We start from the raw sequence: 24,964 nt of genomic DNA, 5'->3' as shown, positions 1-24,964 counted from the left end.
AGGGATAAGCTGAGTCTACAGAGTCCCCAGAAAGTGACCATCTGTGTGTCCCTTTAGGGTGCCTTCTCCATAGCAGTCTTCATGGGGTGAAAGTGCCAACCACACAGTTACATGGGGGAGCCAGTCAGCCAGACAAGAACCTTGAGAGACTAGACATGGTCCAAGCAGAGAGAGAACCTCAAAGTCCGAATCATGATCTGTGATTAGGGTCCACTCATGTTTCTATAAACTAGAACCCAACGCTCTGAAGGTTTTATGTCATGGATATCTTAATCATGGTGTGTGTGTTTGTATAAGGAACATGGACAGTCTCTTGTGGAGACCCCTGGGACCACAAAGCTACTGCAGTAGAATGTCTCATGCTTTTGTTCATCTTGAAATGTAGGCTGTGTGACCTGCCGTTCACCTAATGGCAGCCTCAGGGGAATACTGTGTTGGGCACTACAGGCCTGATGGAGCTCAGCTCTGTCCTGTAGAAACTTAGGGCCATTTTTCAGTTGTGTTCTGCTAGTAACTGTTTGTTCCTCTCAGGGAGTACTTCTCACCATGTTCCTCCAGATGAGGCAGCTAACCAACATCCCTAGTGGGCATGACTTCTTCTGCACACCTCCTGTCCTGATGCTAACCAGGAGCCCCTGTCCTTGGGCTTGTGTATTAGCCTTCCATGGCTGCTGTAACAGAACACACAGAAGCGGGGTGGGGGTGGGGGCTGGGCTTCAACAACAGAAATTTATTTTTTCATTATTGAGGCTGAAAGTCCAAGATCAAGGTGTTAGCAGTGTTGATTCCATCTGAGGCTTCTATCTTGGCTTGTAGATGGCTTTCTTCTTGTTTTGTTTATATATGGTCTTTCCTTATAAGGACACTAGTCAGATTGGATTAGGGCCTATCCAGATGACCACATTTTATTTATCTTGCCCTTTTTTAGGCACTGGGGATTGAATCTAGGGGCTCTTAACCACTGAACTACAACTCCAGCCCTTTTTTGTATTTAGAGACAGGGTCTTGCTGAGTAGCTTTGAACTAGCAATCCTCCTGTCTCAGCCTCCTGGGTATCTGGGATTACAGGGGTGCGGCACCATGCCCAGCTATCTTAACTACCTTTTTAAAGACCCTGTCTTCAGCCAGGTATAGTGGCACATGGCTCGAGAGGCTGAGGTAAGAAAATTAGTTCAAAGCCCGGCATAGCAACTTAGCAAGTCTCTAAACAATTTAACAAGACCTTGTCTCTAAATAAAATAGAAAATGGGCTGGGGCTATGGCTAAGGGGTTAAGTTCCCCTCGATTCAATCCCTAGTCCAAAAAAAAAGAAGACGACGAAGACGACGACCCTGTCTTCAAATAAGATCATATTCTGGAGTAGTGGCGCTAGGACAGCAGCATTAATTTTGAGGATCACAGTACAGCCCATAAAGTAGTGTGAAGATGGCTGCTGTCCCTCACCCTCTTCCATGGAGTTTCTGTGCTAAAGGGCCCTATGAAACAATTGTTCTGGCCCCTTGTATGAGACAAGATCACAGGTAAGTATATGTTTGGTGTGCAGGCTTACCTATATTTTCATAAGATGTTTGCCTTACATTAAATCCCAAATTCAGGCAAAAGAGATGTTTCTCATCTGAGAAGGAGAATGTGGTACCATGATTGTGTTTTTGTGCTTTGAAGAGTAATCTTTGCTTCTGTTCTTTTTATTAAATAAATGTGATACTGTGACAAAAAGTAAGTACACTTTCCTACCTTTCTTTATAATGAGTAAGTCCGTCCTTTATTTTAAAATTCAGCTTGCTGAAATGAATTGTACATGATCATTTGCTGTGCATCCATAAAAACCATAAAATATAAGAAGCAATGTTGTTGGAGTAGCTGTTCTCATTTCCTGGCAGTCATTACATGCTTCCAATACAAAAACATTTTTCTCCTAACAATCCTTTCTGAGCTCAAAAATGGATTTCCCTCCAGCCCTTGTCATTCAATTATCACCTCAGGAAATGCACAGATATAACTGATGATCCCTTTAACACGTCCTGCAGCCGGCACACATCCTTCATCTTTCGTCCCGCTCTCGTCATTAAATGTTACATTGCCAATGTATATTTTATAGGGTGACCCTGACGGATGTCACTTTGATGCTGTGCAGGGATAATAAGATTGCACATATAATGAAAGGCCAATAAATAGAACAGTGTTTACGGGATGGAGAAGGGTGGTTTTAACAGTTTTATGGCTTTTCTTTTTCCTTTCTTCTCTCTCTTGCTGGTAGAATTGTGGGTTTTTGTTTTTGTTTTTTTTTTTTTAAAACAGGAACAAAAGAGCATTAAGAAAGGTGATGTGATGATGGAGCCAATGGCAGTGACATCCCTCTTGCCCTGTCACTGAACTCCAATAAAATGAATTCAGGAAATAATAAAGTGTTCAGATGTGGGAAAAACCTGATGTCAACAAATGAATTCTTAGGGTCTGGGAGGTCTTCTGAGAAAATGAGATTCCTAGTATTGGCTTTATTACGTTTAAAATGTTAACAGTCTTTATTTCAACAGTTTGATAAAACCAACAATGAAGGCCTCTGTGTGTTCCCTTTGTGAAGTTCTGTTTTGTCTTTTTCTATGTCAGAACTGCCCTGGGTGTCCATGTGAGGGGCTTGGACGACTGCCACTCTTGGTGGGAGACCTTTGTTTCAGCATGGAGTATAGACCATTTCTGCAATAGCCTTGATTGGGATATGTTAAGTAGAAAAAATTCTGTTTGTAGCTTGACAAGTGGATTTAGTGGAACTGTTTGAAGGGGGTGGCAGCAAGGGTGCAGAGATTTAGGGAACCCACCCAAGTGGCTCCCAAACACCTCTGTGGTTTTGAGCACTATTTGAAGTCAACTATTCTATTCTATTCTATTTATTTATTTATTTTATTTTTTTTTGAGAGAGAGAATTTTAACATTTTTTAGTTTTCTGCAGACACAACATCTCTGTTTGTATGTGGTGCTGAGGATCGAACCCAGGCTGCACGCATGCCAGGCGAGCACACTACGACTTGAGCCACATCCCCAGCCCTGGGGTCAGCTATTTTAAATAAATGCTCCTAAGCTGGGTATGGTGGCGCATGCCTGTAATCTCAGTGACTTGGGAGGCTAAATAAAGCAAGAGGATGGCAAGTTTGAGGCCAACCCTAGCAATCTATTTATTTATTTATTTATTTACTATCATCTGTTTATTTAAAAATAAGTAAACAAATGATGGTAAATAAATATTTAGTGGTGCTGGGGATGGAACCCAGGGCTTTGTGCATGCGAGGCAAGTACTTTACCAACTGAGCTATATCCCCAGCCCCCAGTCTCAGCAATTTAGTAAGATCTTAGCAAAGTAAAACATTAAAAGGGCTGGGAATATAGCTTAGTAGTAAATCACCTCTGAGTTCAATTCCCAGTGACAAGTAAGTAGGTGAATGGATGGGTGGGTAGGTAGGTAGGTAGATCTATACTCTGAGCAGGAAGTTATTTGAAAAGAGGCTTTGTGTGTGTGTGTGTGTGTGTGTGTGTGTGTGTGTGTGTGTGTGTGTGTGTGTGTGTGTTTGAACTGTGCCTTTTCTAAACTTGGGCATCACTGCTTTTGGATCTAGGGGCAAGTGAGCTACTGTTTTAGTCAGTTTTTTTGTTGTTGTTGTTGTTGTTTGTTTTTTGCTGCTGTGACCAAAAGACTTTGACAGAAACAATTTTAGAAGATGAAAAGTTTTTGGGGAGCTCATGGTTTTAGAGGTCTCAGTCTATAGATGGCCAATTCCATTGCTCTGGGCCAAGACAATTCAGAACATCATGGCAGAACGGTATGGTGGAGGAAAATAGTTCAGAACATGGCACTAGGAAGCAGAAAGAGAGCGAGAACTCCCTATCAACAGATTGATTAATGCACTGATTAGGTTAAGGCTTTCATAACCCAGTCATTTCACCTCTGAACTTTTTTGCATTGTCACACACGAGTTTTTTGGGGGCAGGGGGACACCACATGTCTAAGCCATAACAGATACTCATTGGCACAACTCTGGAGCATAAGTTACTGGAGCCAAAAGGAGGCCAGAGCATTCTCCTGTCACATAATCTGCTAGCTGGCTTGAGGTGAGCTGAGTAGGTTGTGGGGCTGCTCTTGGTGGTGGCTTCTGGAGTTTGCTTGACAGTCCACACTCAATGCCCATAGAGTTTTTTCTTGATATGGAGAGCAGGTTTGTGCATAATTTTTATCCTGCCCAGTGTATACCAAATGTGCTTCTAATTTTGGTACACTCAAAGTTGATTTAAGCAGGTACAGTTCTGTAATTTTTAAGTGCTATAGTGGAGGACTTTACCCAGCAGTGGGAAGGCTGGCAGCCTGTTGTCACTATCGGGGACACACAGCAAGTGGACTTTTGTGCTTTTTAGCTGCAACTGTTGAAGGCCCAGGTAAGAGATTTAAGACGCTATTGTGTTGAACTCCGGCTTGAAGAAAGTCAGGATGTCCCTTTCCCCTTGGCACTTCAAAATGTGATGGTTAACCTTTTACAGGAAGTAGCACAGCAGAGTGGTCAAGAGCATACAAACTCTGGGACCAGAGCCCAGGGCTGCCACTTGAAACAGTGTGAGCTCAGCCATGTGACTTCCATCTCTCTGTGCATTGGTTGCCTCATTCATTGTAAAGCAGGAGTTTATCTATTAGGTGTCTCTGAAGACTAAGCATATTGACATGGAAAGTACATACTTATAGTGCTTAGCTTTTATCATTGTAGATTTTATAGCCCAGTAAAATGTGGTTTGCTTTCTTGTTTGCAAATAAAGGTACTGGGTGAAGATGGTGCTGGCAGAGGGTTCCCAATCCCACCAGCCCACACTCACAAACCGTGATTCCACACCTTCAGAACACTGCTTCCAAGCACTTTTGCATGGATTACATTTTCACTTTCCCATGAGAAATAAACTAAAAGTAGTGATTTTTTTTTTTTTTTTTTGGGGGTAACACTTCATATAGTCAAATTAAAAAGCTCTTATTTGGAGATTAAGTCTATTTTCTTCTGCTTTTTTGGAGACATAGAATGATATTTCTTTTATGAAATAATATGAGATCAGGAATCTGTTCCTCCCTTCCACCTACTCTGTTGCCCAGGACCCCCAGGGCTGGGGCTTCAGGCTCATACCATCACAGCCTGCTAGAAAGCAGTCATTCCTACTTGGCAAGGTAAGTTGGCAATTCTATGTCCATTTCTCAAATTTGTCCTTTTAGAGTTAATTTCAGGTGAATTTTGATCCTCAGGAAATACTCTTTCCATCAAATGTTTACTTATTGTCCTAGAACTGTGAGGACTCACAGGTGAAATAGATACTGACTATGGGAAGTTTGACAGCTCATTCATGGTTATGGCCCAGAGGAAAGCCTGTATATACCCAGTGAGAGATAAGAATGACAAGTATAGGGAGAAGCATGTCACCATGATAACCTCCAGTGGTTGCGGGAGGGGTGGTTATCTGCTGTTGTCTGCTGGGAGTTGAGCCTAGCTCTTGAGGAGATGGGGTGACTGGGCTGCAGTCTGCCAGCAGAAGGAAAGTGCTGTTATTTACTGGTCCAGGTGTTTGGCATAAGCCAAAGGCCTGGAAAGGTAGGGAATTCATTACCAGGGTCTTCTGCGAACAGAGGAAAGGGTCTGAAAGAAGTGGGGAAGCAATTGGGCAATTTGTTTATTAGGACCCAAGAAGGCTTCAGTGATTTGGAGAGGAAATGAAGGGTAAGATCTGGCCTTGGGAAGACTGAGCTCTGCAGGAGGGTCAGGCCAGCCCAGGGGATGACTGTAGTAGGACCTTAAGTCTGCCTGGAGGTGTGAGGCCAGAAGTAGGATGGTATCCAACTTAGGAAATCTCATTGAAGTTTTGGTTAAAATTATAAGGTGGGTGGTTTCAGTTCCTTTGCATTGTATAAATGTAGTGGTAATGATTGCAGAAACAACACAAAACAAAAACCTGCCCTAACTAGGTTTTGTTTGGTTGCTGGGGTGAGTGGGGGAGAGTTCTTCAAAAGGGCACCTGCAGGGCTAGAGTTATGGCTCAGGGGTAGAGCGCTTGCCTAGCACATGTGAGGCACTGGGTTTGATCCTAGCACCACATAACTGTGCCCTGCCCATTATTTATTGACATTTTAAGTGGCAGAGCACTTGCCTAGCAAGTGTGAATAACTGGGTTCAATCTGGAGCACCACATAAAAATAAACATATAAAATGACACTCTTTGCTTCTACAACTACAAAAAATATTCAGTAAATAAAATAAAATTGTGTCCATCTACCAAAAAAAAAAAAAAAAGGCACCTGGTTCAGCAACATCTCTGTGGGCACCCTAGCTTGGTCTTGTCTATAACATGTCAAACACAAGAAACTTTCTCTCCCTTCTCTTTGCCTGCCCCCAGAAGGCTGTGAGGAGGGTCTGCCTGGCCTGGAAGCAGGCTACCTCACCAATATTGGGCTCCTTGTTCAATAGTGTTAGATCAGTGGCCCTTCCTGTCTCTTGGAGGCAGGAGGCTTTGATTCTAGAGTGCCCCTTCTCTGTGTGTGCCTTCAAGCAGATCATCATTCTCCCAAATGCACTTGGAGACCACAGAGGTGGTATTTAACTATTAGCAGCAGAGCCACTGACAGTATTGGGCTCTTTAGGGATTAGGGGATTCGATTCAGTTGGTTAACAAAAGAAGGAGCCCAGGAGAACTCTGCTTTAATTACCAGAGTTGTTACTGGAAGACAACCGGTTGCATGCTGGAAAAAGATCTATAAAAGGTGGCTGCTCCAGGCCATAGCTGCTGGTTCCACCCCGTACCCAGCTTTTCGCATCTCAGATGTGAACAGTTGTCATACCCAGCCCTTGAATGGGTCAGGGAGTGGAAGGAAGAAATGACTTGCCTAAAACTCTTGCCAGGAACTATTACTGGCTTACTTCACTACATTCAAATTAGTAGTTTTTACCAAGAAACAAAGCAGCTAAAATTCCCAGGCAGAGATGGTTGTGGAGAGCAGAGGAGCACTGTGATTGGAGCAGCTCACACAGAGGAGAATGTTTTGTGCACCTTCCCCGGAGCTGGCTCGTTTCCTTGTGGTCTGGGTCTGAGGCTAGGAAGAGTTCTGCACCCTGTTTTCTCCTGCCTCCCCTCCTTGCTCAGTTTGGGGCCTTGCTTTGTAATCACTGTGTAGTCACTTTGTAGTCACTGCTTGCTGGAACATCTCCCTGAAAAAGGCAGCTGGAAACAGTGGTGGACTAGCACTCCATTCATATGCAGTGGGGCCACCTGGCACCCAGGGGGCATTGGCATCAATCAATAGGGTTTTAGCACAGGAGCAGCACTTGAGTTCTAACTAGTTGCACGTGAGTGCTGAGATTTAAGGTGCTGCATTTAGCTGCTCTTTCTACATATTCACATTAAAGTACTTAATTTAGCATAGGAACACATGACCACATCTTAAGGAATTAAGATAACTTCTTCCAATGCATATTTCCCAACCTGTGCCAAGGAGTATATTAATGTGAATGTGTGCAAAGGTGTGCATTCATCAGCCTTACCCTTCAGTAGGTCCTGTCCCACCAAAGAATCAGTCTGCACAGCTGGCAAGGACAGGGGGGCTTGAGGAACCTGTGAAATAGCATTATGAAAAAGCTATGTTCATGATCCTGTTACCGACAGCAGCCTTCAGGCCTGTCCCTCCCTCTCTTGTCCTGTCCTTTCGCATGGGTGGTGCTTGGCCAGAAAAGGTGGGTGCCCTTTGGTAGTGAGGAAATGGGCTGCAGTGTGTCCCAGCATGAAGTTGCAGGAACCTGGAAGGAGACAGGATGAGGGCTTCCTGTTGAGCCATGAGCCAGCAGCAGCAGCCACAGTTGTGGTGGTGGTGGTCCTCCTCCTCCTTCTCCTCCTTCTCCTCCTCCTCCTCATTGTCACAGAGCAATGTTGTGAGAATGGAGAGTGAAGAACAAGGCTGTGAGCACTGAACTGAAAGGAGAGTGTGTGTGCAGTGTGATTCCCCCATTGGCCTGTAAGAGGAGACCTCACGTAGATGGCAGGCTGTAAACACCTAGGACTCTGCTGGGGTCCCAGGCCCGGCCTCCACCACTCCTGGGTTCTTCCTCAGGGAATCTCCATACTTCTCTGCATGGTGTGGTAATAGTGATGTGTTGTTATACTATTACCAAAAAAGAAATTTAGGCTTGGGCTGGGGTATAATATTGTTTGGTGATAGAGAACTTGTCTGGTATGCATAAGACCCTGGGTTCTTTCCCCCATCTCCACAAAAGAATTTTTTTTTTTTTAAAGAAGAGAGAGAGAGAGAGAGAGACAGAGAGAGAATTTTTTTTTAAATATTTATTTTTCAGTTCTCGGCAGATACAACATCTTTGTTTGTATGTGGTGCTGAGGATCGAACCCGGGCCACACGCATGCCAGGCAAGCGCGCTACCGCCTGAGCCACATCCCCAGCCCCACAAAAGAAAATTTAGACTCAAGTCTCATCAGCCTTGCCAAAGGGTCTTGTCTGAGGAGTTAGTGCTGAACCTAAGGCACAAGACAGCCAGGGGCCAGGGAAGCTCTTTTTCCCTGTGCCTGATGCTGGGGACAGGAGCTCTTCACCTTTGATACTTGGGATACTTTTAGTGCCTCCTGGGTAGTCTGTTCTACAATCTTCCTTACAGTCCCTTATCTTATTTTTAAAAGCAATTGTTTTTTAATTGGGCAGAACAATCTATAGGTTTTCTTAGCTTTGCAGTGCCTGAGGGAGATTAAATAGCAATTGCATTTGTGGGCAGTGTGGCTTACCAAGTGCAGGCAGGTAAACTGACCTGCTTAAGAGAAGAGAAGGACACCGGTGGGGCCTACACCTGTAACAGGGATGGCAGCTCCCACTCAGCCTCCATGCTTGTCTTGCCAGGTGCACACTTGTCTTGCCATTGGAATGTCCTGCCAGCCTGTCGCTTACCCAAGGTCAGGCTGTACCAGGTTGAGCCATATCAATAGACTTGTGCCTGAAACAGGTATAGGTGGCCTCTGAAAGATGCGCAGCCCTGGTCCCTGCTGCTGCAGCCCAGATTGCCCAGGCGGCCAAGGGAGCACTGTCATTTGAATGCTTTGGTGGGTGACCTTGGTAGACTTACATCCTGGCCCAGAAGGGCATAGCAAGAGGTGGCAGGAGGAGGCAGCCTGTGGATTACTGGAGCAGTTGCCCTTGAGCTACCCCTACTGGCCTGGAGTCAGCCCTCAGCCTTTCTGCTTCTCTCCTCAAGCCCTGGCCTGCCCAGAAGGTGCTGCCTCCATTAGCCTTCGATTCTTCTTCTCCCTTCTGTGTGGCGGCACTCCCTTCGCTTCATTTTTCTTTTTATGGAAAGATCATAGGAACCTAATGGCACTTATTTCCCTAACCTCCTTGTGGGTTCTGGGAAGACCTTTGCCAGTGGCCTTTCACATATGATCTGTGGGGACGATCCACTTTCCCACTAGGGATCTGGAAAGGAAGAAGGCACTAAACATAGGCCAGTGGGGTTCAAGCCCTTCTCTTGGCAGAGTGGCTCTACAGTGCCTGTGGGCAGGGTGCTGTGCCCCGGGCTTCTCTTTTCCCCCAGGTGTTCTGCCAGCTCAGTTCATTGTGCTGTGTGCACTTGTTACGGAGGTGGCTGCAAGTGCTTGTTGTGCATTGAGGTGAGAGCGTCTGGAACAAAATGATCATTATAGGCCACTGGTGTCGAGGACGATGTTCAGACCTCAGTGTTTGCTTGTAAGCAAAAGCAGGGCTAATTTGCAAGGCAGCCTTTGTGGAGCTGCCTTTTGATCAATGATTGCCTGTGTTGATGTTTCAGTAAGCTATTGATTTCTGCAACAGCTTTTGTTCCCTGAATTTATGTGCAGCGGGTCTCTGCAGCACACACTATGCATGTTTGATTAAAGTTCAATTGACTTCATTCCTGGTGAGGCCGTGAGCTGTTTCACTCCCTATTTGGAGAACCCAAGCTTTCCGACATGTTCTTTTGTTTGTGCTCAAGACCTAGCCACCCATGCAGTCACCAATATGCTATTTCTAATCCTCCCAGATTCCTCCATTCCAGTGTTTAATCCCTTGGTAGACATTACAGTGGCTGAGAGGCTGCTAATAAAACCTGGCCTGGATTTGTTGTTTTATCAACCTTGTTGACACGTAATTGATAAAGTGCCATATATGGTGTGTTTACATTAAAAATGCACCCATTTTAAGTGCACAGTTCAGTAAATTTTTACAACTGTATCCATTGTTTAAATAATACCCCCATCAATTTATAGACTGTTTTGTCACCCTATAAGTGTTTTTTCTTGGGTCCCTTGCCAGCACTTTCTTATCCCCCTCCCTCTAGGCTCTAGGCAACCGACCACTGATTTGCTTTTCATGGTCTTTATCTAGAGTGGAATCCTGTAGCAAGCCTGCTTTTTTGTCCGGCTGCTTTCATTTAGCAAGGTGTTTTTGAAATCATCTCTGTTAGCAGCAGTGTTCCTTTTTAATCACCACATAGTATTCTAGTGAGTGGCTGTGCCATAATCCAGGCCTCCATTCTCCTGTCAGCAGGCATTTATGTGGTTTCCAGTTTGGAACTGTTTTAGAAATAAACTGTCTGAAGATATGTGTAAAGGTCTTGGTGTGAGCATGTTTTTATATCTTTTGGGCAAATGGGTAGGAGTGGAATTGCTGGGTCACATGATGGGCATTTGCTTAACTTTGTAGGAACTGCCAGACAGTTTTTACAAAGTGGTTTGACCATGTCATGTTCCCACCAACAGTGTACACAAGTTCTTCCCAAATGAAAAGTTAATATTCTTTCTTCTTCTCATCACTGGTGATTTCAGACCTGTGGAAGAGGGTCCTTCTCTCCTGGTCATTTTGATCCTTGGCACTCAGATGTTGATGTCTGTTCTGCACTATTGATTTTTGTTTAAGAACTTTTGCTTACATGTTGACAAGAAGCTGCAATTCATTCCAGTGTTGTGTTTCTTCTTTCTGGGTCGGGGTGGCCTCACCTGTGAGTGGGACATGGTACAGAAGTACAGGTGGCAAGTGCTGAGCTGGCTCCAAGCTGGCTTTCTTAGAACCTTCTTTTCTGCCTGGTGTCTGTCGCTGGGCCAGTTTCTTAGCAGTACTGAACTCTGCCTTCTTTTTTAATCTGCAGGTTGTGCTATCTTTTAAAATCACTCAAGACTCTTTCAGAACACTCAACATTTGAGAAGCAGAGGCGATCAGTAGTATCAGTTGTGAGATGCAGTATTTAGTTCAGGCAAGTGGCTGCTTCTCCAGCCTTCAGGGAGCACTCAGAGGCTTGGCCACCCCAGCCAGCACCTGCCTACCTGGGTTTTTGCCTCCTGTTTTACTCTCTTCCTCTTATTAAAGCTTTCCATTTCCTCCTTGCATCCCTGGCTTCTGTCATTTGCTGGACTCTTACGTGATCGAGCTAAAGGAGGAGATGGAAGGAACCACTCAGGGTTTTTTCCATGACTCTTTCCAGCAGTGGAATCAGCTGATTTATTGGACCAGCTGCCCACTTGGACTAATGAAATGTGCCACTCTCACACCGTGTTTGAAGGGTGATTGTGACCTGCCTGGACTTATGTTTCATTTTTTCTCATAGGAAAACCAGACTCAGGTCAGTTTTCTGTCAGCAGAGATCCCTTAATCTCCTAGCAACACCAAGGGATTGTTGGAGATAAATGCATTTCCAAGTCTTAGAAAGCAAATGACAGGGCTGGGGATGTGGCTCAAGCAGTAGCGCACTCGCCTGGCATGCGTGCGGCCCAGGTTCCATCCTCAGCACCACATACCAACAAAGATGTTGTGTCCACCGAAAACTAAAAAATAAATGTTAAAATTCTCTCTCTCTGTCTTTAAAAAAAAAAAAATTTAAAAAAAATTAAAAAAAAGAAAAGAAAGCAAATGACAGGAGCCAGGAGGTTCACAGATCACCATCTTCTGGGGTCACGGCAATTGGAACCAGCATTTGTCCAGTAACATGTAGTGGAGACCCAGGTCAGGAACCTCAGGGGCAGCTTCTCCAGTTCCCTTACTGTTAAGACTAAAGCACGGGGCACATGTGCACAAGTGTGATTGTCCTTGATGGCTTGGTCCCTGGCCTCCCTGATCTGGGGTAGTGTACCATTGGGTAGGTATTGGCAGTCCCTAGCATTTTGCTAAGAGTTAAGTGCTCTGAGGGTTGGAACACACTCCTCCGAGAGGTACAGGCTCTATAGAGCCTGTACCTCCTTCCGAGAGGTACAGGCTCTATAGAGGCTTAAACAGCTGTGGTCCATTAGGAAAATGTGCGGGCATAAAACCCAGCTTTGGGGAGGAAGTGCTCAGCATATACTCATTGCCTGCCTTGCAGAAGCCATTCCCTGCCTAAAATCTGCCCACTGCTCTTGGATCGTGTTCGAAGACCACTCTGGGGTATTGAGTGAAACCTAGTCTGATTGAGTACTCTGTAGATCCCAGGAGTTTGTGTGTGGTCTTCACTCTTCACTGTTGGGTTTGCCACTTAGTCTTTAGTCTTGGTCTTTCCAACGTGTGTCTTTGCAGGTAGACCGTAGCTCACTGGAGATCCGGAGCTTTGCCTTCTCTTTTTTCTCGGCGCCTTGCTCATGGGATGCAGGCATTAGGGAGGTGCTGGGGGCTTTGGCCCAGGTTCCTACTTTCCTATTATCTGGGAGTCTGCCAAGTTAACCAAATTTCTACAACTTTAATGGGAGATGAGCATGTGATCTAGGCTTATTCACTGCCATTCTTTTTTTAAGTTCCAGGTAAAGAGACTATCTTGGGATGTTTGTTTTTTAAAATTGATCTTTAGTCAGCCAGGGCTGGCTGGCTTGATGTGCCATTTGTGTGCGTGTGAGTCAGGTACCTGCAGAACTTCGGAAGGAGTGGGGCTGCCACAAGTACCCCCCCCCCCTTTTTTTTTCAAAAAAGTTGGATTAGGTTTTTTTCAAAGTGACACTTTGCTTCCCTTTCTGTTGGGCCTTAGATGGAAAGCTCTTTTTTACCACGAAAGCTGACTTTGCAGAAGGTGACATTTTATCTCTGCATCAGCACCACTGGATTTGTCCTCTGTCCTCCTTTGTTGAGCCCTAGTTCTGGCCTTCAGGACTTTCTGCCAGCTTGCCCAGTTGTGGGCCTGCAGATGGTGGAGGGAGGTTGAACAGCAGCCTCCCTGGTTTTGGGGGGTCTCTCTTCTTCCTGACCATCTGCTTGGCCTGCATTCCAGCTGACGTGCTGTTTTCTTTGGTTGGTTGGTTGGTTGGTTGGTTGGTTGATTGGTTGGTTGGTTCTAACCAGCCAGGCATTTCCTCACACATTTGCCTGTGTGGTTCCACTGAAATGCTGCACAGAAAACATCTCTGTGTACACACCCAGACACACACCCACTCATGCGCGCGCACACACATGAACACGGGTAGGAGCCTTCTTCCCTTTTTGTCTCTTATTATTATTTGTCTGCAGTGCGTAGAACTGTGGAAGCATCTGGCCCGTAGTTGATACCCAGCAGACACTTCCAGAGTGGGTGTTCTGCAAAACTGGAACTTGTGCTCTGCTGGGCTGAGGAAGATAAGCCCCGTCTGTGCAGCCTTTGGGCTGTTTGGTAGCTGTGTTCCCAGAGTATACCAGGTCCTCCTCCCAGCTCCAGGGGCAGACTCGTCTTCATTCTTGTCTCCAGGAGAGCCATTGCCATCCTGTCTCTGCACTGAGCAGAGAAAGGTCACCCTCTGCACACTACCCTCACAGCAGGCCTTTCTTTCCTGCAGGGGGAGCTGATCACCTTCTACTACTACTGGAAGAAAACCCCTGAAGCAGCCAGCTCCAGAGCCCATCGTCGGCACCGTAGGCAGGCTGTGTTCAGGAGGATCAAGACTCGCACTGCATCCACCCCAGTCAACACACCCTCCAGACCCCCGTCCAGTGAATTCTGTAAGTGGATAGTGAGAGACTGTTCACATGCGAATTCAGCTCTGCGCCCGCAGGAGTTGACAGCCTAGGCAGCCGTGGGAGGCATGTACTGGAGTGTGTGTGCAGCCCTTGCTGATGTGACAGTGAGGCTTTGCCTTCTCTCTTCTAAAGCTAGGATGTAGCAGCAGTACCTTGCAGTTATGTCCCTGTCCAGGACACCTGTGCAAGGGGTCACCATGTTGTACATGTTGACAGCCAAAAATTCTCTAGTAGGATTGGTGTGGGCTAAGTGGGACAGAATGCCTTAGAATGTCCCATTGTGCCAGGGAACGCATTGTGTGCATGTTTAGATTTCACCAGTATGGGCACCAGTGTCTGCCACACCAGGATTCAGGTGTGACATCACCCCTCAAAAACCTGGCAGGGCAGGCCCTTGAGTACGACCCTTCACACGCAAGTCTTGGTTCCAGTGACTGACCCTGAGGAATTCAAAGTGATCCTTCATGAATGCTGTCCCACCTCAGCCTGTGGAGCCACTCTGACTGGTAGCCCAGAGCCCAGGGCTGGACAGGTTCCAGGGTGGTCCCAGGCTTGGTGGAGCATGATGGCATCTCCCTTCTCCCCACATACGCCTGCCTTGCTCAGTGGACCTAAGCTCAGCCAGTGAGGATGACTTCGACAGTGAGGACAGTGAACAGGAGCTGAAGGGATACGCCTGCCGCCACTGCTTCACCACCAGTAAGTGGCCTCATTGTGCCCCTGGGGCAGGGGATGGGCTCCTTCCCTGGGCCGGGCCAGGCCAGACTCATGGGTTCTGAACGTTTCATGCATCAGATTGGAAACGTGCCAGAGGAAGTGATTGATGTGATGTCTGTATTGTACTTGAGAAACTCTTTTATTTGACTTTGCCTGTATTTTTAGCAGTCATTGTGGAGTTCTGTACTGAATGGTGGGTAGGAAGGACTGGTCCCGGGGGTGCATGATGGGGGCTCTGGCTCCTGGTAACTTGAGGCTACCTCCTCCTGGGTGCCCCAGAAACCAGGTGCAGAGGATGCCCCAGAACATGGATTCTCTGAGTAACAGTCCTGTGTTGTGTGGCTCTGGTGGCACCATGGGAGAGGTAGTTTTCAGGATTGGCACCCCTAACCCGCTTCCCTCACAGCATCCAAAGATTGGCATCACGGGGGCCGGGAGAACATCCTGCTCTGCACTGAGTGCCGCATCCATTTCAAGAAGTACGGTGAGTTACCACCCATTGAGAAGCCCGTGGACCCCCCACCATTCATGTTCAAACCCGTCAAGGAGGAGGACGATGGGCTCAGCGGGAAGCATAGCATGAGGACGCGGCGGAGTCGGGGCTCGGTGAGTCTCCCTCACCTGTGTCTCTAGTGCCAAGGGCGCTGTGGGCTTATCCCCTTGTGAGAGCAAGTGTAGTTCTATTTTAGGTAGAGAAACAGACCCATTGTGGTAATGCCTGTGGAGTAGGAAGAGCTCTCTGTCCTCTTGCTGGGGCTTTGGGGGACTCATCCTGAGCTTAGCTCTACAGAGAGCTCTTTGGTCTTGGTTTGTGCCTCAGTGCCAGCTGTCCAAGTACCTCAGAACTTCACTGGAAGTCCAGTCACTTCCAGTGTAACATTGCTCTGCTATCTTAAACTTTTTATTTATTTATTTATTTTTTGGTGGTGCTGGGGATTGAACCCAGGGCCTTGTGCGTGTGAGGCAAGTACTCTACCAACTGAGCTACATCCCCTAGCCTATGTTAAACTTTTGAAAAACTTTTCCTCTCCCCTCCCATCTTCTCCCTTCTCCTTTTTAAAGCTAAATGTTTGATCCAGTTTTGGAAACTTCTGCTACATTTTCCTACTCTGGTATATTTACCTACTGCATAGGCCCTTTCATAAAGAAGCTTTGTTTCCTGGGTTGGAAATGTGGTTGGGGCTGTGGGAGAGAGGATGTTTTGGCTTAGGACTAAGGATATCAAAGGGTCTTTCCCCTCTAGCACTGGCCTCCCCAGGCACCCTTCTGGTGTGTGGGATTGTCCACCCTCTTCTGTCAAGAGCAGTCAGCTTGGCTGCTACACACCCAGAAGGGAGCAGGCGAACACCCTAATCTCTGCTGAACCCTCCTGGCTTTACAGGAACACGCTGCAGTGCTCAGCAGGCGTAGGAGCTGAGCTGCAGTCATCTCTTTGGGTCACTTTCCAGCCTGTCAGATTAACTCCACAAGTACATGATTTGCCTTTGGTTTGTTTGGGAGAGTGGGCAGTTACTTGGAATAAGTGGAAAGGTGAGGTGCTGTAAAGATGACCTTGTGTGTCAAAGTAGCTGGCTCAGCATTTATTTCTAGCACAGGGAGTTCAGGAGAGCCCCTGGAATGCTTTGGGTTTGAGAATGACTCTCCTTTCAATTTTGTGTGAACCCACCCACTCACACCTCCTGCTTCCTCAGCTCCACACTGACTGTGCAGTGGAGGGACAGGAGAGCTGCCTGTCATATGCCAGGGGCAAGAGTTTGCTGTGAGGCCTGCTTATCAGGCTCCTGCCTGTGGCAGGAGTATCCAGAGGCCTAGGTATCCCAGCCTCACTGGCCTCTGTCTTGGGAGGACAGATGTCGACACTACGCAGTGGTCGGAAGAAGCAGCCAGCCAGCCCTGATGGTCGTGCCTCGCCCATCAATGAAGACATTCGCTCCAGTGGCCGGAACTCTCCCAGCGCTGCCAGCACCTCCAGCAATGACAGCAAAGCAGAAACAGTGAAGAAGTCAGCCAAGGTCAGGAGCCGGGAGTAGAAGGGGAACTACATAGTCCCTCCCTTCGGCTTCCTCAGACCTGGGGCTGCAGCTCATGTGTGGAGCCTCTGGGCACTAGTACTGCCCTGGCCTACAGGCTGCACACAAAGGCCCGGGACTGGAGGAAGGGGACATTCCCACTCAGTTCCCAGCATCAACCTTTGGAGTCATCTCTGCCTCAAGCTCCCCAAGGCCTCAGGCAGAGGATGCTGAGTTTTTGGGAAGGCTTCCTGCCCCTAGAGCCTAGTATTCCCATCCCTAGATATTTATTCCCTCCTGGTCCCAAGCTGCCCCTTCCAGAGCTTTCTTGCTTCTGGAGACAGAACCCAAAATGAGGGAACAAAGTTTTCGCAAACTGGTCATTTCCATTCTGAGGCCAGTGGGACGTTCTCCCTTGGCCTGACTGCCCCTCATGGGCCTTCTGCTGCAGAAGGTAAAGGAAGAAGCATCGTCCCCTCTGAAGAGTGCCAAGCGCCAGCGGGAAAAGGTGGCCTCTGACACGGAGGAGGCCGAGAGGACCAGCTCCAAGAAGACAAAAACACAGGTGAGGTTGGCAGCCAGGCCTTGCTAATTCCAGCTTACAGCCGAAGTTCTATAGAAGCTCCAGCCCAGGCTTTCCAGGTGGAGAGGCAGTGCCTTCTGGGGAGGGGGCTAGTGCTAGAATGGCCCTTGACACTGGCCCAGCCAGGACGGGACTGCCCTGAGGCCAAGCTTGCTGCTGTTTATCATATGCCAGGCTGTGTGCCAGGTGCAGAGAGCTGTGTGGGGCAGAGAGCTCTGCCTTCCCGGCATCTCCATCCCTCCCTTTTTTCACTCTAGGAGATCAGCCGGCCTAATTCGCCCTCTGAGGGTGAGGGAGAGAGTTCAGACAGCCGCAGCGTCAATGATGAGGGCAGCAGTGACCCCAAAGACATCGACCAGGACAATCGCAGCACGTCCCCCAGCATCCCTAGCCCTCAGGACAATGAGAGTGACTCGGACTCATCAGCCCAGCAGCAGATGCTGCAGGCTCAGCCTCCAGCCTTGCAGGCGCCTGGTGGAGTCACCCCCACAGCCCCTCCAGGAGCACCCCAGCTTCCTGCCCCAGGACCCACACCCTCTGCCACTGCGCTTCCTCCACAGGGCTCCCCTGCAGCCTCACAGCCTCCTAACCAGCCACAGGCTCCAGCAGCACCTGTGGCCCATGCCCACATCCAGCAGGCGCCTTCCCTGCACCCGCCACGGCTGCCCTCACCACATTCCACACTGCAGCCTCTGACGGGGCCGGCCGGCCAGGCCTCTGCACCACCTCATACCCAGCCCCCCCTGCACAGTCAGGGTCCCCCTGGCCCTCACAGCCTGCAGGCTGGATCCCTGTTACAGCACCCAGGCCCTCCTCAGCCCTTTGGCCTCCCTCCTCAGGCCTCCCAAGGACAAACGGCTCTGGGGACCTCCCCAGCAGCAGCTCACCCTCACACCACCCTGCAGCTCCCAGCCTCTCAGTCAGCACTGCAACCTCAGCAGCCCCCAAGAGAACAGCCTCTGCCACCAGCACCCTTGGCCATGCCTCACATCAAGCCCCCACCTACCACACCCATCCCCCAGCTTCCAGCCCCACAGGCCCACAAGCACCCACCTCACCTCTCAGGGCCCTCACCCTTCTCTTTGAATGCCAACCTGCCACCACCACCGGCTCTGAAGCCCCTCAGCTCCCTGTCCACACACCACCCACCCTCAGCCCATCCCCCACCCCTGCAGCTCATGCCTCAGAGCCAGCCCTTGCCCTCTTCTCCTGCCCAGCCCCCTGGGCTGACCCAGAGCCAGAGCTTGCCCCCTCCTGCTGCTGCTCACCCCCCTGCCAGCCTCCACCAGGTGGCCACCCAGCCCCCCTTTGCTCAGCACCCCTTTGTCCCTGGAGGCCCTCCTCCCATTACCCCACCTACCTGCCCCCCCACCTCAACCCCACCTGCAGGACCCAGTACATCCACCCAGCCACCCTGCCCTGCTACAGTTTCTTCAGGAGGCAGCGTGCCAGGTGGGGCGCCCTGCTCACTTCCCACTGTCCAGATCAAAGAGGAGGCTCTCGATGATGCTGAGGAGCCTGAGAGCCCCCCTCCTCCCCCAAGAAGTCCGTCCCCTGAGCCCACTGTGGTGGACACCCCCAGCCATGCCAGCCAGTCTGCCAGGTATTGGTTCCCAGGAATCAGGGTGTGAGTGGGCCCAGCCAAGCATCTGGAGGGACTTTGCAAAGGCCCCCCACACGGGGAGAGGTCTTGACAATCCCCTGACTAAAGATGTGGCCTCTCGTAGGTTCTACAAACACCTGGACCGAGGTTACAATTCATGTGCGCGGACAGACTTGTACTTCATGCCCCTGGCTGGGTCCAAACTGGCCAAGAAGAGGGAGGAGGCCATCGAGAAGGCCAAGAGGGAGGCTGAACAGAAAGCCCGGGAGGAGCGTGAGCGGGAGAAGGAGAAAGAGAAGGAGCGAGAGCGCGAGCGCGAGCGGGAACGGGAGGCGGAGCGAGCTGCTGTGAGTGCCAGAGGGCTGGGTGGGCGGGGAGGGCCCAGTGGGTGGCAGTGCTCTGGCAGCCTGGCTCTATGCAGTGCTGCCTGGTGTGTTCTCCTGCAGCTGGAGGGACAAGTGCTATTAGCAGCGTCCCTGGTTCTGGTGATGTGGCCTGTCCTGGAGCCCCTCAGGTAGCTCAGCACTCGCAGGCCAGGCTGACTCAGCAGTGACTTGGTGTCCGCCTGCCAGGGCTCTGCAGGAGATGCCCCACCTGACCCTGCAGCTTGCCGCCCAAACAGCGTGGCTCCACCCCTTATTGTCCTCTTTTCTTCAACAGAAGGCACCCAGCTCAGCACATGAAGGCCGCCTTGGTGACCCCCAGCTCAGTGGTCCTGGCCACATGCGGCCCTCCTTTGAACCACCACCGACTACCATAGCTGCCGTACCCCCATACATTGGTCCCGACACACCTGCTCTCCGGACACTGAGCGAATATGCTCGCCCCCACGTGATGTCACCCACCAACCGCAACCACCCCTTCTACATGCCCCTCAACCCTACTGATCCGCTGCTGGCCTACCACATGCCTGGCCTCTACAACGTGGACCCCACCATCCGGGAGCGCGAGCTCCGGGAGCGGGAAATCCGGGAGCGCGAGATCCGGGAGCGCGAGTTGCGTGAGAGAATGAAGCCAGGCTTTGAGGTGAAGCCCCCAGAGCTGGACCCCCTGCACCCCGCCACCAACCCCATGGAGCACTTCGCCCGGCATAGTGCCCTCACCATCCCCCCTGCTGCTGGTCCCCACCCTTTTGCCTCTTTCCACCCCGGCCTGAACCCGTTGGAGCGGGAGAGACTGGCCCTGGCAGGCCCCCAGCTGCGGCCCGAGATGAGCTACCCTGACAGACTGGCAGCCGAGCGCATCCATGCTGAGCGCATGGCATCACTGACCAGCGACCCCCTGGCACGACTTCAGATGTTCAATGTGACTCCACACCATCACCAGCACTCACACATCCACTCCCACCTCCACCTCCACCAGCAGGACCCCCTCCACCAAGGTGGGTTCCCCTGCCGGGGCATGGGGAGGGCCTAGGGCCTCAGCAAAGAAGGGAGTCATTGTCTAAGAACAGAGTGTTCTCTGAGTGAGGCCATGATTCCTGGAGGATCCCGACTTCCCAGCATCCACCTAGGAGTCTGACTGAGCTCAGCCCCTCCCTTGGCTCTCCAGAGCTGCTCCGTACCCAGGCCTTCTGTTGCGGCCTCCTGGGGAAAGTCTGGGTTCTTGGCCCCTTTGCCTGGGATGGAGGGAAGCTGTCTGGGTTCCCTGAGCACTTGCTGGCAAGCAGAACATTCCCATGGGACCTGGCTTCTGCTGTCTTTGAGCAGGTCAGTGTTGGGTACAAAGTAAGTCTAGGAGAGGGAAAGAGTGCTGGGGGCACTGCTTCTGGAGAGGCCACTCTGGACCCCCTGCACCCCGCCCTAACCCCATGGAGCACTTCGCCCGGCACAGTGCCGGTCCCCACCCTTTTGCCTCTTTCCACCTGGAAGAGGCTGACCTAGAGCAGTGGTGGCTTAGAGCAGTCTTGAAGGCAGATAGAAGAAGGAGGTTGCTGCCGAGAGCACGAGGGTGAGTGCCAGCTGCCAGGGAACCCAAGCAGGAGAAACAACCTTGCTGGGTGTTGCAGAGGGGTCTGGTCAGGAGACTGCCTTGAAGGGAGTAAGGGAGCCATGGCGAGCGCTTCCGGCAGAGGAGATGGAGCAGTGCTGTGTCCAGCCACACCCCATCTGCAGGTGGGACAGGAGTGACTTGCTGTAGCCCTAACAGGCTCACAGGGCAGGCCCCAGACCAGTGGGCTCTGTGGGTCCTGGGAACATGTGGTGAACAGAACATGTGGTGCTGCTGGAAGGGTGCTGGGGAGCAGGGGAGGAAACATATGCTTGAATGGCTGGCCTGTCCCTGCTCTCCTCCTCTCTGGAGCTCACCCTCAAGATGGTGGGGCAACCCCTTCAGTCAGAATCATGTGCTGCCAAGTGGTACTTCCAACCTTGGTGACCAGGAGCCAGTGTGGGTGAGGGAGAAGAAATTGGTTACCAGCCAGGAGCCACACATCATCCATATCTGGACTTGTATCCTTTCTTTCCTTTAGGTTCGGCAGGTCCAGTTCACCCCCTGGTTGACCCCCTGACTGCTGGCCCTCACCTGGCTCGTTTCCCCTACCCCCCTGGCACCCTCCCCAACCCCCTGCTGGGACAGCCTCCCCATGAGCACGAGATGCTGCGCCATCCAGTGTTTGGTAAGAATTTACCAGGGGAGGATATATGGGTTCCACTGGAGAGTGGAGTAGCAGTCTGATGAGCTGTCCCTGCTTGTTCATTCAGTTATATATTGAACAAATTGGATTTGCACCCTCTGTGGACAGCATCCTCATGGGGACAAGGCAGGCAAACTTCTGTTCTCAGGGGGCTCTGGGTGGAGGAGGTCATAAATGTGTGCCAGTTCAGTCTTGCAGGAGGGAGCCAGAACTGCTGGGCTGGTGGGAGAGTAACCGAGACCCCCTAATTTAGGCTGATTCAAGGAAGGCCTCTTGGAAGATGCGTTCGACTGAGGTCTGGAGCGAAGTATAGGAGGCTGGCAGGGTCTGACAGGAGACCTAGGGCAATGGTTTAGGCCTTCTCTTTCCCTGGGTCTCCGAGACTGCTGAGCAGCCTCTTGCCCCACACCTTGGGAAGTACTTTCTGCAGAGCTTGGAAAGGGCCGACTTGACTGTCCCTGGCCAGTGGCATGAGGCTGCTGACCTTCTTGCTGGTCAGTGTCTGTGCCACCTTTATCCTGGCCACTCCTTTGGCTGTTTCTGTAGTGGAGACTGTTTTGTGCTTGGCAGGAACCCCCTACCCCCGAGACTTGCCTGGGGCCATCCCACCCCCCATGTCAGCAGCCCATCAGCTACAGGCCATGCATGCCCAGTCGGCCGAGCTACAGAGACTGGCCATGGAGCAACAGTGGCTGCATGGACACCCCCACATGCATGGTGGCCACCTGCCAAGTCAGGAAGATTATTACAGGTGAGGTGGGGGGGAGGAGGGTAGAGGGGGGTGCTGTGTCTGAGCCCAGGCTCCCTCCATGGGGGTTCCTGTGAATAGGCAGGCAGGCTCCAGCCACTTGCCTGTGGCCTGTGAGGTGCTGTTGCCTGCCACTGCCCAGGCCTAATTCCAGTGTTCTTTTCTTCTTTCCAGTCGACTGAAGAAAGAAGGTGACAAGCAGTTATAAGTTATTTATTTGTTAACGCTGGCTGTGGAAACCCCAATTCTTGGGGGGGGAGAAACAGAACTTTTTACATACAATAGGAGCTGCAAAAGCAAAAAGAATATCTTCTAAAGATTTCGTTATATATTTAAAAACCCCGCAACTAAAATGTATCTGCATAATAGTGTTGTTTGTTGAGAGGATTCCCTGAGACCAGTTCGGGTCTCCCTGCATGACAGTGCCCCAGAAACTTAGTGAGTCCTGGACTGGACTGAGTGTCCAGAGAGCTTCCCTGCAGTCCTGGGGTTCGGCTTTAGTTTTCTTCCCTTGATTTCTCAGTAGGTGCTAGAATCCGTTCACACCCTTCACTGTGCGTGCAGACACGATGGACACGTGGGTGCCAGAACCCACGGGGCTTGCAGAGAGGTGGCATATGAGTTTGGAATCCAAGAGCTATAATTTTTAAAAAATCTTTTATTTTAATACATTGTAGGAAATCTTCATAATTTGAGAAAGCTCTGCAGCATGGCTTTTTATGTCTGTAAATAAATAATTTTAGAACAGCCTTTTTTTCCTTCCACAAACTACTATTCTGATCTATTTTTTCCAGCCATGTCACTAATTGTGAATTCCTACCAGCTATTGACAGAATACAGAGTTGATTTTTTAATAAAAAGTTATATATAATTATCCCTTTAATTAAAGGGAGCAGATGGGCGTTAACTAATTACAAATAGGCAGAAGCTTGGACTAGGTTTGGTCACAGCAGTGAGCGTCCAGGGGTTTGCAGGGACAATGTTACAGACTATTTTGCTGCTTTGATTTTCACTTCCGTCTGTTTCCCGCACGTGCTTTGCCAGCGGCGCAGACGTCTGACAGCGAGCCTCTTTCATTGTGTACAGGAGTGTGGGAGTTCTGTGTTGGCTTTCTGTTCCCTGGTGTCATCATCGTCCTGTCTCTGTGGGATAGAAAGCACATATTTACATGTGTCCGATGGTAGATTTCCTTACAGAGTTCTATGCACACAACATTTGTTCTGGATAAATTGCCTTTTTAATACTTTGAAGATTACAAATACATTCTAGAAAATCCAAGAAAATGATTCCATATAACTTAGCACATGAAAGAGCCAGGACATATGCCTCCCAACGGGATCTGTTCAAAATCTGCCCTTTTGTGACGTCACCATTTGGATGTCCTTGCGAGGACCCAGTCAAGTCGTCATTACTGCAGACTGAGGCTGCTTGAGTGAGGAACACTGGGGGCCGTTAACATGATTATGAGTGGCAGCCTGCCTCTTTTGGCCCCATGCAGGGTGACTCACATCAGACTGGGAAAGCAGGCTTCCGCCCGGAGGTACCACTGGTAGGAGGTTGGGTCCTTCCAGAGCAGAGCCATCCCTGCAAGACACAGGTGGGAGACCTGCATCTGTGGACCACACCCGTGCCAGGGCAAGACCCCTTCCCATCCTCTCAAACTCTCGAGGCCCATTGTGTGGTGCACATCTCAGAATTGCCTGTGGGTCAGTGGACAATGTGTACCCAGAACCCAGGCCGCAAGGGGCGTGTCAGGGGCTTGACTGAGACCTGCAGCAAGGCCCTCTCCAGTTTGTATCAAAAACCCTCTTGGGTGTTGAGTCGGGACAGATAGGATTGTTTTAACTGTTAAATATTTGTAGTTTTTTTGTTTCATATTCTCTCATTCCATTTCTGCCTCAATTTTAGTTCCTTAGGGGGAGGCAAACTCAAATTAACCCTTTGCCATCAAACGACTGGCTGCCATGCAGGCATTATTCCTTCTTGGGTGGGTGACACACCACCCAGGCGCTCTGCCCTGCGGGATTCCTCTAGCTCTGAGAGGCCTCTTCCTGCTGGGTGCCCTCCCCTTCCCTTGACACTCCTCTTTTGCTCTTGTCTCCCCCATCCCCTCCTTTCTTTGGTAGAACCTAACTTCTACCATTGGGTTTAACTTGTTTATCTCCTGTATTACCCATTTTTCCAAAGAAGAGAAAGGGTGAAGTACTTTGAAGTCTGTACTTGAAAACTGTCTGAAGGTGTTTTCTTGTTATGTTTCGGGTTTCTCCCCATATCCCAAGGTGGAGCACTGCAATTCTTCCATTAAACCCACAATCTGAAGCCCTTGCCCGATCACCTAGAGTTTGTTTAGGAGGCCCCAGACCTGTGTGGTGTCTTTGAAGCCCGACCGCTTGGTTTCCTTTTGGATTTTCCTTCCTTTCATTTGAAGTTCGGTTTTGCTTTCTGTGTTTTGTATGTGTCTTGTTCAATGTCGTCAAGGTTGAGCTTCACGTTTCACTGCAGCAGAAGCAGAACAGAGTGTATATTCTGATTTGCTACGTTTATATATATCTTGAAGCTAAATGTATATATGAGTAGTTTGCCATGAGATAACACAGTGTATACAGAGTAGACACCCAGAAATCGTGACTTCTGTGTTCTCTCCATTTGAGTATTTTGTAATTTTTTTGAAATATTTGTGGACATAAATAAAACCAAGCTACACTACAA

At 49.7% G+C, this 24,964-nt stretch overlaps 1 protein-coding gene and 1 non-coding gene across 9 annotated transcripts in view; one reads left to right on the top strand and one right to left on the bottom strand.

The window, feature by feature from the left end:
- Positions 1-24,964, top strand: part of Rere (arginine-glutamic acid dipeptide repeats) — a 407,183-nt gene extending 382,219 nt beyond the window's left edge. For all 8 annotated transcript variants that reach the window (XM_078025199.1, XM_078025198.1, XM_078025196.1 and 5 more), the window contains 11 exons: positions 13,780-13,942; positions 14,567-14,659; positions 15,084-15,283; positions 16,528-16,689; positions 17,138-17,251; positions 17,527-18,872; positions 18,997-19,219; positions 19,533-20,253; positions 21,343-21,489; positions 22,078-22,258; positions 22,430-24,964. In XM_078025199.1, the coding sequence (XP_077881325.1) occupies positions 13,780-13,942; positions 14,567-14,659; positions 15,084-15,283; positions 16,528-16,689; positions 17,138-17,251; positions 17,527-18,872; positions 18,997-19,219; positions 19,533-20,253; positions 21,343-21,489; positions 22,078-22,258; positions 22,430-22,463 (3,384 nt within the window). In that variant the 3' untranslated portion in view covers positions 22,464-24,964. The remainder of the gene's footprint in view (positions 1-13,779; positions 13,943-14,566; positions 14,660-15,083; positions 15,284-16,527; positions 16,690-17,137; positions 17,252-17,526; positions 18,873-18,996; positions 19,220-19,532; positions 20,254-21,342; positions 21,490-22,077; positions 22,259-22,429) is intronic.
- Trnav-cac (transfer RNA valine (anticodon CAC)) lies at positions 15,599-15,671 on the bottom strand. The gene has a single exon. It is a non-coding gene; the product is annotated as a tRNA-Val (tRNA).

This window comes from Ictidomys tridecemlineatus, chromosome 11, assembly GCF_052094955.1.
Source record: "Ictidomys tridecemlineatus isolate mIctTri1 chromosome 11, mIctTri1.hap1, whole genome shotgun sequence".
NCBI lineage: Eukaryota > Metazoa > Chordata > Mammalia > Rodentia > Sciuridae > Ictidomys > Ictidomys tridecemlineatus.
Note: the sequence above shows the minus strand (reverse complement) of the source record. Positions and strands in the feature narration are given on the sequence as shown.